The sequence below is a fragment of the Micropterus dolomieu genome, linkage group LG16 (genome assembly GCF_021292245.1).
Source record: "Micropterus dolomieu isolate WLL.071019.BEF.003 ecotype Adirondacks linkage group LG16, ASM2129224v1, whole genome shotgun sequence".
In the NCBI taxonomy this organism is placed as follows: domain Eukaryota; kingdom Metazoa; phylum Chordata; class Actinopteri; order Centrarchiformes; family Centrarchidae; genus Micropterus; species Micropterus dolomieu.
The window spans coordinates 6,459,857-6,475,838 of record NC_060165.1 but is presented as its reverse complement, the minus strand read 5'-3'; the positions used below and the strand labels follow the sequence as shown (position 1 = coordinate 6,475,838).

At 39.0% G+C, this 15,982-nt stretch overlaps 1 protein-coding gene across 3 annotated transcripts in view; it reads left to right on the top strand.

The window, feature by feature from the left end:
- The window catches only part of ntf3 (neurotrophin 3), a 48,925-nt gene that overhangs the window by 6,551 nt on the left and 26,392 nt on the right, over nt 1–15,982 (top strand). Inside the window, exon 2 of one of the 3 annotated variants that reach the window (XR_006828461.1) lies at nt 7,163–7,290. The exons of 1 other annotated variant lie outside the window; for it this stretch is intronic. Coding sequence is in view for 1 of the 2 variants with exons in the window: in XM_046071563.1 (XP_045927519.1) it covers nt 2,917–2,934 (18 nt within the window). In the remaining variant the exon portion in view is untranslated. Of the gene's footprint in view, nt 1–2,815; nt 2,935–7,162; nt 7,291–15,982 lie in introns of those variants that run through there. One more of the 3 variants, XM_046071563.1, reaches the window with a different exon arrangement.

Genomic DNA, 15,982 nt, shown 5'->3' with positions numbered 1-15,982 from the left:
TAAACAAACAATGGGGATCAGTGGTTGGTCATTAGGTACGTTAGGTGCTTCAAATGGAGCCCATGAAGTACTTGTACTCCCCCACAGCGGTAGGTTTTGAAACTGCCACCCTCTGAAAGCCATCGCTGGTTTTTGTCCCTCTCATCATTGTCTCCGCTGAGTATGCAATGTGCACCGTGCAGCACACAGACACCTCTCTTTAGTCCATCCACTTCACAAACAGGAGCTGCCCATCCCTGATCCACCGTATGGATCCTAACGGAGATTTCATTGTCAGGGTGTTCACGGTGGTTGTTTGGGTTCCCACTCTGCCCTCCCTATAGGTCCCACATTCTCTTAAGCAAAGGTCGCAGAGGTGTTGAAGAGTGCCAGGCTGGAGGAAAAGTTACCACAATAAATGTGGTAATCGGATCCCAGTCCAATTTCAGCTTTGGTGGCCACCATACGCTCATCCACAGCCAGGTTCTGATGAGGGTGGTAGACAGCCTTGCAAGCAGTTTGCAGAATGACATGTAGAGGGGGCGGAGCCTGTGCAGCCTGTCCTAATCGTCCATGCCTTTCTTTCCGTCATTCATTGCAAGTTATAATGAGGAACATTACCTCTGGACATTACCTTGTGATAAAACGCTGATGTGGAATATACTTTTACACGCCACATGTCACTGACTTTTGGCAGATCGAGGACACCCATGTAAAAAACCAGCCTCGTGTTTTTGCACAATTCTTCAGGTATAATCACATGAGTCCACATAAACTTGTTGCCAGCAACAATATTGTTTTCAGGATGTTTTTTGGTTTGTCACACCTTTCCAGTTCAAAGATATATTAATTCTTTAATATTTATAAACTCCTGGACTTTAATAGTTCCTGTGTTTCAGTAGGTTGTTTGCTCATGTTCAAAACTTCTGCAAATTTAAAATCTATCCCACATCTCTGTGTTCTCTGACATGTTGAGAAAAAAATATGTAATGTAATGTAATATGATGAGAATAACGTCATAATTTAATTCATAATATTTCACCGAGTTGTAATGTAGCTGGTAGAGTGTGAGTGCACCGTATGGTCTTTCTGTGACATGGTTTTCCAGGTTAGGAAATATAAGCAGGAGGCAGAAAGGCAAAGTTGTGTTAAAAAAAATGGTTTTGCACTGCTTTTTGTTTGTCTTGTGTTGTGGTGCTGGACTGAGAGCTCTTGTAAAGTGCAGCTGCTATATGTGTACATTTCCATTCTTTTTTTGTTCCTTATTTTGCACCTCTGAACAGGAATGCCCTAAAATACATATTGCACGAGCTCCAACATGCAATTTTCTGTGGTACCACTTTTCTTCTATTTCACTGGCGCTAAACCTCATAGCAGCCCATTAGTAAATATGGTCAAATCTCCTCAGTGTTAAGAATGACCAATATAAAAGGTTTTAATGAACTTGGTATTTGTTGGACAACTATTGTATTCTATCAATCATAAATTATTAAGTTTCAACTGTTGATCAGTGCAATAACCATGTGACCAAATGTGTAAACCTCGAGATACAAACAACACAGAGATCCCCTCATTAACGTTTCTGTAGTGGTCAAAACTCCATATTTTGAGAATTTGGCTGTAGAGGGAGGCTGTCTTGTCTTTCAGGCAGACCTTCTGTCAGACTCCATACAAATCTGCCTTTATGGTTGTAGTTTGGCTGGCTCAAACCCCATAATGGTACTAAACCTAATCTCCATAAACAGAGCTTAATCCAACCACAACTATTTGATTGGCAGGGCTTTTAGTACACACCCTGACAGGAGGCTGTGCCTGCCAGACACTTTACCTTCTACTTATGCCACAGTTTAATAAGTCCACTGCCCACCTGTCCAAGTTTCAGCAAGGTTTGGCCAGGTCTTGCCTGTGTACACTGGCCGATGAGAGAGCATTCATAGCTTTACCAACAAGAGATGGAGGGTGAAGAATAATAGAATAGTATGCAAACAGCGCTCACCAGTGTCAAAAGTCTGCCATTTTGTGTGATTGTGAAAGTCTATTCAGTTACAAAATTCCCGAAAGTTACCAGTCAGAAACATTACACATTTTTTGAGTGTTTGTTTATAAAGCCCCTCATATTCCCTGGAAGGAGTGTGAATTGGCATAGAGGCATACAATTATAGGTCATGTCCACAAAGTGGACACTAAGACATTAAAACATTCAACTTTTTGTCTCCCTTTTTAAGGTTACTATGCCTTTAACTCTGCCTGTGCTTTACAGGAACTTTAATGTATGTAATATAGCTTTTGTTGTATGCTCCTATGATATCCTTAATATAGAAGATTTTTTAATGCACATGTATCTGTGTTGATCAGTGGTGAGTATAAACCTATTAATGTCCATAATCCCATAAAACAAATTGTTTATTTTGTATTTTGTTGCTACCATCGTTCATTAAGGTTTTCATTCTTAAAAGATTATAGCCCTATATTTGACTTGAAACTTTGAGTCTTGGTAAACCTGCTAAATGTCAGCCAGCCTATGAAGTCCTAAAGGTTGCGCATTAGTCACGCACACACATATGCACACACACACACACACACGCGCGCGCGCGCTCTTAATACGGTGTCCTAATTCATGTCACCAGGCTTGCGCCGCTGACAGACAGTGGCAGCATGCATGCAGGTCTTTGCGGCAACATGCGCCAAGAGCCATCTGTCCCGTAACAGAAAGAGCGGCGTAGATTATGTTGGGGAAGGGAAGGGAAGAGAGAGAGAGAGAGAGAGAGAGAGAGAGAGAGAGAGAGCCTTACGCACACCCTGATCCTCTCCACACAGAACCAGTGTGGCGCACAGACCGGCGGCAGCCCTTAGAAGTGGGAAGTTTTCGCCAAAGGATTCTGTCTAAAAATTAATCACCTTCATGTCGACTCTGTTGGATACTAACCTGCCGATGCTATGGTTACCTTTATTACGGTAGGAACTGCTTTATTCATTTTTGACCTGATGCTTCATGGAACATTTTTGTTGCTGAATAACTCTTCTTGGGGAATGTGACACGAAAGGAGTGACAGAAACTGACCTAAGAGTTCAATATGTTCAATAGACTTCAAAAGAAGCCAAAGACTTTGTAGCCTACTTTAAATGCACCAAATCTTGTGATAAACAGCTTTGGAACTGCTGGAGTTAGAACTTGCATGAATAGCTGTAAAAACAAAGTTTGGGAAACTGAATTTGGCACCACAGAGGCTCTAAATTGGTTTTGAGCGCTCCAGATTAAATATTTACTTTTTGTATAACAGAAGGGTTGCATGAAATGATCAGAGACTTATTTCTCCCTTTAGCTTTGGCAGTTGAAGTAGAATGTCAGACGCAAGGCGCCGCGCGCTGCCTGAAGGTAAACCAGTGTGGACAAACACTTCTTCAACACGTCTCTCGGTGTGTGCACACAGGTAACAGAGGGTTGGGTCTTTCCAAAGCTCGCTTACCAGACAAACGTTAGAGACTCCTGCTGTTTTCACATGCACTCGGGAATCTTGCTCTTTTCAAAGGCGTGTGTGACGTGTTGGAGGGAGCGGAACTGGCAGAATGCCATTGGAACGGTTCAGATGCGGTTCAGCTTGTATCTTTGGATTAACGACGCGCTAATTGTGCCTCAGCTCGATGTTAGTGGAAGTGAAAGCTGATCACACTCAGTTGCACACTCGCAACACAAAGCCGGACTATGCGTTGAATCCTTCTTTCCCTCCCTGCGAAGTTCCTGTGCATGCGTGCCCATTTGTTTGTGTATGCATATGAACTATAGCCTGAGTGCGCATGAGTTGTAGAGACTGAACGGCCTCTGTGCGCACAGAGGCTCTCTCCAGTGCCTTATGCGGTCCTAAACTTTCCCAAATGTCTTTTGGGGTAAATGCAAATAAATTGATCGTCATCATGTAATGTTACATTTGCCTGTTAAGTTTAACACAACATTTGTATTAAATAACTGTGAATGTTTTCTTCCGGAGCTGAGGTTGTGCAGAGGTGTGCAGGAGTTGATATATTTATTTCCCCCTAAACCAGGGCTAATTTCCCCCCTCAGACACCAGAATTGAATTTAGGAATCTGGTGATGGGATTAGAGCCAAATAGCCCACTAACCCCAAAATACTCATGCTGTGTGTGTGTGTGTGTGTGTGTGTGTGTGTGTGTGCATGACTGTGTGTGCATCCAGTCTGGTAATGCAACATGGAGTATATTCCGCATAATGGCCTTAAGAGTGCTGCAGTGCATGATCTCTGATATGGCATGTGGCCTGGGCAGCTTTGCGTAATGGCCAAAATCAGTGGGCATCTTGAGCCTTTGGTTTATGCTTTCCTGCTTCTGTGGGAGTCCACTGTGTGTGCTTGCATGTGTTGGAGTGTGTGCATGCACATAGAGGTTGCTGGAACAGCAGTTGCAATGGTGGATTTGACGCAGAGCCCCTCCTGACATGCAGGCACACAACAGGACAAGGAAATTAGGATGCAAAGAAGGAGGCGAGAGAGGGGCAGGTTCCATTCTGTAACTCCCTTTTTGGGCACTTGAGTAAAAAATGGTCTCCCGGGCTGTTTAGTGCATGTTAGAGCTCTGGGTGCATGCAGCTGCAAACAAAATGAACACTGGTGAACAGTGTTCATTTTGTTTTGCAGGAAAAAGGAGACAAATTAAGAGTGAGGGGGTGAACATATTAGGGGCTGGGCTCATGGGAAGAACATAAAATAGATAAGGGTAGAAAGAGGCCAAAATGGCTCCCAGGTGGTTATAACTGATAATGTTACTATGGAGAGTTCCTGTTGTTGCTCATTTGGCATCGATTCCTTTAAGAAAAATACAGATAATAAAATTATATAAATACAAAATGTGGGTGGCCGCATCACTTCCAAGCATTTTATGTAGTTTTGTATAATGTTAATAAACAGCCCTGACACATTTAGCTGGACCGTGTCACATGCACAACCTATGTGACATGAGAACCGAGTGTGCACATAGACTATGGAGCATGCAGCCTTTTTGAAATCTTTGTTTCAGACTGTCAACACAGAATCGACAGTAAACATCCTAATGGCATACATACAGATGAAGCATTGAAAAAATAAAAAGCAGACTTCCGCATCAAACTTTGAGAGACTGGCAGAAAGAAAACCCCGTGGTGCTGCTACTTTTCACTTGTAGATAAAAATAAGTAAGTTGCTCTGGAAAAAGCATGGCCTGTTTAAGAGGATGAAGACATCTTTAAGAAAGTACATGTGCATTTGTTATGTGTTGGTATTTTAATATGTTTTATTCATATTCATTTTTTTAATGATTTAATCATAGTATTTCTGTAAATTACTAGACATTTTCTTACACTTATTAGCACAAATAATTTATTTAACTGTACTCATATTTGCTTTTGTAATAAATTGTTATTAATGGCCAGTATGTATCATGTGATTTGCCTTTAAAGGGGTCATATTATGCTTTTTGACTTTTTCAAACAGCTCGATTGTAGTCCAGCATTTAACTTTGTAACCTATTTGCGTCACTATGTAACACACACCATAATGCTATGTGGCTTGTGCAGTAAGCCCTCAAAAACACTGGTGCAAAAACAAACTGAACTGCCTCCCCTCACCCACACCCTCCATATGTCAATGGACATAAAGTTGTTACTGTGATGTAGAGACAGTGAACGGTATACATTTGTTACAAATTAAAAACTTACCACTCTGAAACTGAACACGTACAGCTGAAGCCGTGGTTACTGGTTTGTTGGGACCCGCCCTACTCTGCTTCTGACTGGCCTGCAGTCCTTAACTAGGTGCTTTGCATGTGCAACTCCCAAAAAAGATTAAATAGAAGTGAGATGCTTCACTCGGTAGCTAAATTGGAGCTTTCAACACACAGGGTGAAAAGAGGTGCTGCAGCAATGTGCAGTCTGCCAATAATATAGGGTTGAAAATGAAACCATGTAACACTATTCTGGAACAACCCCTGAATAAACTGATGAACCTGAAAATGAGCATAATATGACTACTTTAAGTGAATTATCTTTTTATTTCTTCTAAAAATGACCATAACTTAAAATTAAAATTAATGAATTACTGTTCTCGCTTTTGCCATTGCAACCTTACGCGCGTACCTGTTTCATTTGTTGCCCCAAGTTCTTTCATTTATGTTGCAGCACTTGTCTAGAAACACCAGGTGAAAGAAATAAACAACATCAATCTTAGCCTCTAGCTTTTTACGATGCAGTTTGGACCTAATGCTGATTACTCAGACAAACTGAGAACATGTGTGTGTGGAAAATATGAATGAACTATTTAGGTACCAGTGAGAAAGCACAAAAGTCAAATAGTGAAATGTCTATTAAATGATACACACTTGGAAGACATTTCACAGAGCATCCGATTAATTCTCACTCTCTCTGGGAATTAATTGCTACAGCTTTTGTGGTTGTACAGTATAGTGTTGTCAAATAAGGATACTTCCATCCATCTATCCATCATCAACCGCTTATCCTGCATACAGGGTCGCGGGAAGTAAGGATACTTTACCTTGCTAATTAGAGGTTTAAATAAACAAACAGATGAAATTATGTGAGCCAATTTTCCCTTGTGGCATTTAACTTGTAATGTTGGTCATGGATGACTTTTCCCTGGATTAGAACAGGATTGTTGATGTTGTCCCATCACAGATGTTTCATTCATTTGGGTTCATGACACCTCCAGAGGGACTCACTGGAAGTTCAGGTGTCTTTGGACCTCCCTTTTCCGGAAATCTGTTCACACAACATGTGATGTTTCACATTTCTTCACCTCTCCTCGTGCTGTGTCCTTACGTGTAATTCAGTTTACACCAACAGCACTTTCCTCAGAGCCCCCTCACGGGTTAATTTGGCCCTTCAAGAAGGTGGACACCAGTTGTTAGAACACCATCACCTCTATTTGTACCAAGCTATCTCTAAAAAGTAAAGATGACCTTTAAGGATAGGTTCACATTTTCAGTCAGTCTTAAATCAATACTCTCATGTATATGAACATTCTGGCAATAAAGAGATGGGGGACAAAATTCACAGTCCAAAACTGTGTTCCAAAGTTTATCTGAAGTTAATATGAGGCTTCAGCAGTCTGAGTCAATCAAATAAAATCTTCCAAAGTTAGTCTTTTGAGTACAGAATTCCCTCTTTCTTTTTCCCTGGACAGTGTTGACCAGTGATGAAGGGACAAGAAGGACTGGAGAATGAGAAGTGGGCCACCCAACCTGTTTGGTCTGCTTAAAACAAACCCTGGTGCATTTGCCTGGTTAGTGCGTTTCGTTTGCGCTGATATGATTGACTTGAACCAAGTCAAGTCAATCGAATGCTGGTGTGGACCAAACCAACTCAACAGAACCGCACACTCTGGTGCGGCTCACTTGCAATGTGAAAGCAAACAGACCAGCCATAGGATTTTATTATAGCAGACATGTGATTAATATGTGAGCGTTGTAAATCTATCTGCTGACTCTAACCCTTCAGGAAGTGATCTCATTATTGATCTGTATAAGCCATGTATACATAAATGCAAATTATTTGGTAACCATGTATGCATGTACTCTGTGTACTTTGTCAGTTCCTTAAGTCCATTAAAAAGTGTGTGACAGTGCCAGCTTATCTTTATAACCTCATAAATTAAGCTTTTTATGTCTTTCTGGATTAGCGGGCGTCCCCTGTTTTGACATAAGGTCTTAACTATTACTTCCCATTCAGTTGATCATGTTAGATCAATGTTTTATACAAAAATTCTGGCCATATGTTAAACATTTTACCTTTAACTGAAATTTGTTAACCAGACTGCCGTTAGCCTAAGGATCATCTGATCTAGTGACTGATCCAGATCCAAATTCATATCAGGCACCTTTATTTTCAGGTAAAAGTGTGTACAGTTTTGCTGCATTTGGGAAAACGTAGTCTATGATTCACTTTAACAAGAACATGTCAAATGTTAGATAAATTGAAACTCTGAAAGAGGGAAACGATAGAGGGTGAGAGAGATTAACACTTTAGAATTAATAAATTGCCACATCCTATCACAGCTGCTTTCTACAGATAGGCCCCATTTCCATCCATCACTCTGCAACTCTAAAAGCACCTAACATGATTTTTTTAGCTGTTTCTGACATTGAAGGGTTTTGTCATTAAGTGCAGATCAAGTACATTTCTAATAGATTGGTGTGGGGTCAAGCACCTAAAAGGTTTGTAGAGGCTTTGCTGCCTAACAGGTTAGCGAACATGAATGGCATCACTTTAAAAGATATCTGGGTACTGAAGACCTTTAAATCTGCATGAAGACACTTCAAACGCTTCTGAACTTAAAGCCTAAATACTAAGAGATTCTGTAAAGTGATATGAATAAACTGCAGGTCTGTGATGCTTCATTCCAAAGAGATGAGAGAGGCAAAAGATGTCCATGAGTTCAGCTAGTGTTTAGGACAACATTTGGTTTTCTTCCTTACTTCCCTGGCCTGTCTGCGTGGCTCAAGCTGTTCCCCTCATTCTATATGCTTGCAGTTTCACGGCCCTGCGTGCTCAGAGATGGTTTACACAATTAGCCGTGTGTTTATATGCTGCACATTCTTATGGCTAGTTAGAGCAAAAACATGCTGTAAGGATTTAGATTAGAAAGTGTTCTCTGTGGAACAAAAACAGCATAGTGTGAAGTTCTGTGGAGAAACACGCATATACATGCCAGGGCATTTATTTAGGAAATTCATTCCTTTAACCTGTAACCTAAACTGCTCACCGTGATGTAAACAGTCCTAAATCTTAACCATAAATTCTAGCACAGTTCTAGCGAAACAAAAGTTCCTCTCCTTGTCTGTAATTCATCTTCTTTCCCACAATTCCCTGAGACAGAGCAGATATGGATCATGCGGTTTGAAGGTGATGCCCGGCCTTCCCAGCAGTTCAGTCATATGACAGTTCAGCCCTCCTCTTTCTGTCCGTTTTGACCCGGTAATCTGCCTCTCTGTCTCAACGATTTTCTTTATCTTCCTCACATTCACTGTCTGGATCTTTATGTCCCTCATTTGTTCCTCCCTCACTTTACATCCCCCTCTCCCATCTCGGACTCTCCGTCCCAGCTTGTTTTTCTTTCCACGCTCTCCGTTTCCTCATTAAAGGTAGACTCAGTGACCTGCTGATAGCATCCTATCCCTGATACAGCTGTCCACTGATAGTGTCCACTGGGATGAATTCCCAAACAAGCCTATCTTTCATTTACTCATAAGATTCTTTGGTTGTTTTTTATGTAGACTGGAACCTAGTAATTGATTTATGTATGTATGCCGGTGAGCATCTTTGGACTGCTTTTATACCACATGAACCTACATCCCAAGCCAAGATTGTGTCTAGATCTGATGATGCTGGATTGTATTTAAACCTGGTAGTAAAATACAAGCAGAACACACAGAGAAATCAGACGTCTCGTTTCTTACTTAAAACTGAAAACCTACCAAACTGTCAGAACATATCTCCTGTAGCTTCCTCTCTGTCCAACAGCATGCCAACAATTAATTTATGGAAACGTCTTTGCAGTTACTTTTTGAAGTTAACACAGTGAATTTAGTATAATGTATCTCTCCTGTGGAGGTGGTTTGTACCTTTGGAGAATTGTTTATTTCTATCTGTATCATATGTTTTTGCCTTTTTTGTATCTATTTCAAATCTAGTTCAAACATATTAATAGAAGCTGTAAAGTTGTTTACTGAATCAATACCATGGGGGAAGAAAGTTTTACTTAAGTTAAAGAATTACAGATAAATGTCCTGCGTTCAAAATTATTGAAAGAACACAAATATTATCAGCAAAAAGTAAGTAAAAAAACTTGTTCTGATTTCAATTTAATTCAATACAGCGCCAAATCACAACAACAGTTATCTCATAGCGCTTTTCATAAAAAGGCAGGTCTAGACCATACTCTGAATAAAAAATGCCCCTGTGGCTAATATCTTATTATATGTTATTATAGGTGTATTTCTTTATGAGATTAATACTGATACATTAGTCTGTAACTGTAGCATTTTACTGTTATAGCTGATCGAGGGGAAGCTTGTCTTAACGTCTATATACACACTTCCCAATTTAGGGTCATAAGATAAATCTAAGGAGTTGTGAGATATTTAATGGGGTAGAAAAGAAGAAAAAAACCTTTTTTGTCATTTTGAAATGTAATTTGTTACTCTCTGAAATGTAGTGGAGTAGTAGTATGAAGGAAATAATAATAAAGTACAGAACTTGTACAGAAAATGTGCTTTCCATCATTAGTAAAACCTACAGTACTGAATTTAGCTACTGAACTATTCCATCCACCAAAGAAGTTAGACATGTGCTCCGTTGATAAGTCTAACTGTCAGATGCGTGTCTAAAAAAGTTAGGCACATATTTCCATTGAATTTGCTTAATCTTATCCAATGTGCTACTGCATTATAGGATATTTAGTGATCATATCAGATTGAAATGTGTGGTGTTTGCCATTATTGTTTATGGTGTTTATAAAAGTTCAGAAGAGATTTACACCATCTGAGTGGCTATGTGCTAATCTACAGTGCTTCCCAAATCTGCAAAATAAAAAGCCATTGTATCATTGACTGAGACATGGCATGGAGTAGTTGATTTGGCCAGACCATCTTCAGAAAAAGCTGTCAGGTAGCTACTTTTGATATTTGAGCTGACAGATGTTCGGACGGCCAGAGGGTGAAACCTGCTCCTTAGATTCTAACCCCCCACCCCAAACACACACACACACAGGCACTCAGACCCAATCCCTATTGTCCCGTCATAAGATTGAACTGTAACCCTGACATCTCAAGTCGCATATCGTGGCTGTCCTATAAAAACCATGTATGTCCAAAATGTTAACTTTTCTTGAGTAAGAATAACAGGCATGTTTTCACCACAGTCCAATTGGTTTTTAATGTGTGAGAATGTTTCTCAAACCATAATCCTTTACTTTATCTGAAAAATTCTAAATAACCAACATTAGATTTACTGGACAGTGATTTTTATAGCAGCTTTATGAAACTCATGTAGTAGGTTATCAAATTTAATTGGCTCTATTGGCATAAAACATAATCAGATACAGTATTGCCAAAGCACTGTATGAATACTGACATTTGTAATTTGTAATCTGTCACAGATAATGCACTGGATTGATTTGTAAAGCGTGCTGGTGTGGTGCAATCATGTGGTGGTTGGAGGTTCTGACATTTGAGACTTCAGCACTGTGCATGTTGGTGGGCGGTATGTTGAAATCCAAAAGAACAAATTGTACTTCTCCTTATTTTTAGGGTAACACAGGTTCCCTACTTTCTATAGAATAGATTGCATAAATCCTTTGCCTGGCTTTCCTGCTGTAAATATATATTTTTAAATAACTTTCTGCAGGGCATTTTATCCCCTTGGCAGGAGCTCCCTGCATCCCAACCCAGTATCTATGTCCAATGTAAATGTAATGTGCCAGCGCAAGGGGCTTGTCTGAAGGAGGTGGAAAGTAATGCTGGATTTATGCTTGATGCAGGTGGTCAACAGACCTCTCGCCATAGATACCTACAACATAGGTTTTGATTTGTAGATCAGCAACAGATTTCGATTGATCCCTGCAACATTACAAGTTGTATTGGATGTGATAAGGCACTATCGTGCTTATCGTGCTAATTTTGGTGCCTCCTTTAAATGAAACAGTGATTGTCACACTTAACTTTGTGATACAGAGCAACGACAGGCTACACACATACTTAGTTACATCCAGGTTCTATTTTGCTTTGTTTCATTGCATTGCAAGATATGTGTTAATGAAAAGAAGAAGCGTTAACATAATCTTCACTCTCCCCTGGCACACATCAGCTACTGCGAAGGTCCGGAGCCTATGCATGAAGCCACTGTAAGTAGAAGTATAAATGAAGCTCAAAGGCTTCACCATTTTTATACAATACACTATAATTTGCATCCCTGGAATTAATTTTTATGTAGAAAATGAGAATTTTGTAATTGTTGAAAAATGATATGTGTTGAAAAATAAGGTTTGTAGAACTGCAATGTCAGTGTTCTTGCATGGTGAAAGGGTTTGAAAACCTGATGTTCCTGCTTAGAACTGATGGGTAATTAGATGCTTAATCGGTGGAGTAGTCTTCTTCAACGCAATAGATCAGCTATTTTGTGATATTAGTCTGATGTGTCTTGTCGTTTCAGCTTAATATGACCATTTGGTGGTTTTACAAACTCCTCTATTTAAGCATGAACAAACCAAGATAGAATAGGTGGAGGATAAATTGACAGATCATTTTAGAACTTTTTGGGATTCAATGTTGAAGAACCTTATGGTTGGTAAACCAATTAGTAAAAGCAGATGGAGAGAATACCCAACTGCAGAAAATAAACATAATGTAGTTTTGGGACTTGAAAGCATGACTTCTTGAAACAGCGTGTGTGGAAGGACAGTAGGGGTTAGTTTTTTTTTTGTTTTTTTGAAAGCTGGAACAGTCAACATCATACAAAGGCAAATTAAGCCTTCATGGTAAATTCAAATACCTGCAATTATTCAAACGTATCAATACGGTAAATAATACTGATTTGCCATGTGTGGTGAGTTCTGGTGAGTATCATGACAGCCTGAGTAGTACAGATCTTTACCAATGTATGTGAGTTCTTTTACATGCCTGATCCTAAAAATATAAATGTCTATGTATGCAGTGCTATTCTGCAAATTAAAGAGATAGCATGTATTTTTTTGAAAAGGCAGTGTACAGGACTTTACATGCCCAAACAACTTTTAAGCAGGCAGATAATTGGGGTAAAGTAGTAGCACTGCATCAGACATTGTTTGATAATATTCCAAACACCGCCTTAGTTGGCAGCCGCTATTTTACTGCCAAATTACTACCAATGTACTAGTGTTGACAAGGAGCACAGTTTACACGCAACCTTCGGCCTACATGCACACCTACTCATCTCTATGTCATTTGCATGAAATATGATAACTACTGTGAGAGAATCACAGACTAGAACGTGTAAAACTTAATAGTATGCAACATGCGTGTACACCTAGATAATCAGCCTATGGCATTCATTTCTAAACGCTGTTATGTGTCTACTTTTCTCTGCATCTGTGTTTGCCACTCCTAGTTTTAACTTGCTCACACTCATTATGCTTAAAAGTAACAGAAGAATTAAACACGACTAAGAGCCCACAGCCATGCTGTGAAGCTCTGTGAGGCTATGCACAGTGGTGCTTTGAGCTAAATGCTCACATTAGCATGCTAACATGCTCACAATGAAAATGTTAGCATGTTGATATTTACTGAAGACTACAATGCTAAAAATTGTTTAGCGGGTATACTGTCTACCATTTTAGCTTTGCATGTTACTATGATAATATTTTCTAATTAGCACTAAACACAAAGTACAGCTTGGTTGATAGGAAGGTCATTAGTTCTCCTCCTAACGGTCCTAGATTTGTTTTTTTTTTAGAAACTGCGGACCGTGAATCTGTGTTCCAAAATATATGACAACCATCCTGTAATTTTCGAGATATCTCAATAAAATCCAACAATGTCAATATCACAATGGTGCTAGACGAAGAGTCCGTGGATCAAAGAAGTATGATTCATCCTGAGGGGGCATGAATGTCTGTATCAAATTGCATGGCAATCCATCCTATAGTTGTCCAGACATACCACTCTGAAAAGAAAATGCCGAGCTGCTGGTGGTGCTAGAGGAAAAGTCAGAGGATCACAAAAGTCATTAGGACACAAAAAATTGAATTATGAATCTAGTTTATGCATGCAGACAGCTCACTTTGACTATGTTCATACTGCCATGCATGTGACTCGGAGCTTACTATGAAAAGAAATAAAACTGCAGTTTCTATTCCAGTTAGTTCATCATGGCTATGTGACTTAAATAAGTTAATCTAATTTTAACTGAGTAGATTTGTCACAGTGTTGGCACAGAAAGGAGGACAGAGTAACAAAAAGAAAGATAAATAGCATCTTGATTGGTTTTTGGATTGAATCTTCACTTTAGTCAGAATCTAAATGCTTGTATTGATAACATAATGCGTAGAAACATAAATGAATGTTGGTTCTTTTCTTACATTTACTTATATTTTGGGTAAACTTAATATTGCAATTATTCATCCTGATGTGACAGGAGGCATTGCAGGACATCCCCTCTTATGAAATGATCACTGACTAACAGTCAGGGAAGCTAAAGATCAAAAGATAGATTTAAAAAAGTAGGAAAGTTGTAAAACATAAAGTTTAAGAAAATGCTAATTTGACAGGCTTGACAGGATCCTTACAGCAATGCCAAAACCGTACCTTCAGTATCTTGAAAGTGAAACAATTTTATTCTTAGACCTCTTATAAAAGACTTGTTTTTTGACACTTAAAACATCTGTTTTGACAGACTGAGAACAGTGTCAGGTAGTGCATTTACCTTAATGCAACCCATTATATCTTTACACAATGCCTTGTCAACACTTGGTAATTAGTGGTCAAACCAGAAAACAGCTAAACTTTATTAAACTGCAGTTGAATTGAGAAATCAGATATCTGTTGTTATGCGAAACCACTGAGGACAAAGTGCTCTCTGCTGCTGCTCAAGCACGTTGTATCTTGCTTGAAGGTTTTGAATATTCATCTTCTGTGTGCATTTTAAGACAGGAGCCAAAAACAACATCAGTGTCTAATTTGGGGAATTTAAAATATCATATTATAGGTGAGACAGGAGGCTTCTCTCTGTTGCAGCCCAACATTTGAGCACATACTCCATACTGTACATTTCAGGCAAGAAAGCAAAGCAAAGTAGATGCCATTAAAGTTAGGACTTTTGCCCCATAATAGTTGTTTTGGGAGATATTAAATATTGATGAATTTCAGGCAGTAAATGTTTCACAAACTATTTGCACAGACATGTAACATAAATTGGCTCAGGGATGCACACGTTTTATTTTTATTTTTGTGTGTGTGTGTGTGTGTGTGTGTGTGTGTAACTAACTGTAACTCTGTAATGTTAAATTAAATTAAACTACAGTGAGGACCAGTGGAATGTTCTCACTTCAATGTTCAAGCAAGCCTACGTGAACTTTGCAGTGGCCATGTATGGAATAAAGGTAAATAATGAAAAGGTATTGTAACAGTAGTGCAAGTTGAAAATAGTCAATAAGTCAGCAAGCTGTTTCTGTGATGTCCCTTATACAGCAATCTCCATCTAAGGTTTGCTTACATTAGAATCAGAATCAGAAATACTTTATTGATCCTCAAGGGAAAATTCTTTTGTCACAGTTGCACACTTATCAAGGCATCAGGAACAGAAATAATAATAGAAAGTAGGTAGAATAAAGAGTATATAAATATGAGAGTATAAATATAAAATATAAAGAAAAATATAAAGGAGTGTGGGTATGTACAATATTTACATTATTAAAGAATGTTATGGTATTAAAGAATTGTTATGGTGAACAGTACTAGTGAATAAATACCAGTAGAGAATATTGCACAATAATTATTAAAACAGAAAATACATGTAGTACTGTCGAGTATAACACCTACCTAAGGTCCCATGTGTCAGCCACTTAGAGGGAGAAGTTACAGTGGGTACGGAAAGTATTCAGACCCCTTTAAATTTTTCACTCTTTGTTTCATTGCAGCCATTTTCCAAAAATCAAAAAAGTTCATTTTATTTCTCAGTAATGTACACTCAGCACCCCATCTTGACAGAAAAAAACAAATGTAGAAATTTTTGCAAATTTATTAAAAAAGAAAAACTGAAATATCACATGGTCATAAGTATTCAGACCCTTTGCTCAGTATTTAGTAGAAGCACCCTTTTGATCTAATACAGCCATGAGTCGTTTTGGGAAAGATGCAACAAGTTTTTCACATCTGGATTTGGGTATCCTCTGCCATTCCTCCTTGCAGATCCTCTCCAGTTCTGTCAGGTTGGATGGTAAACGTTGGTGGACAGCCATTTTCAGGTCTCTCCA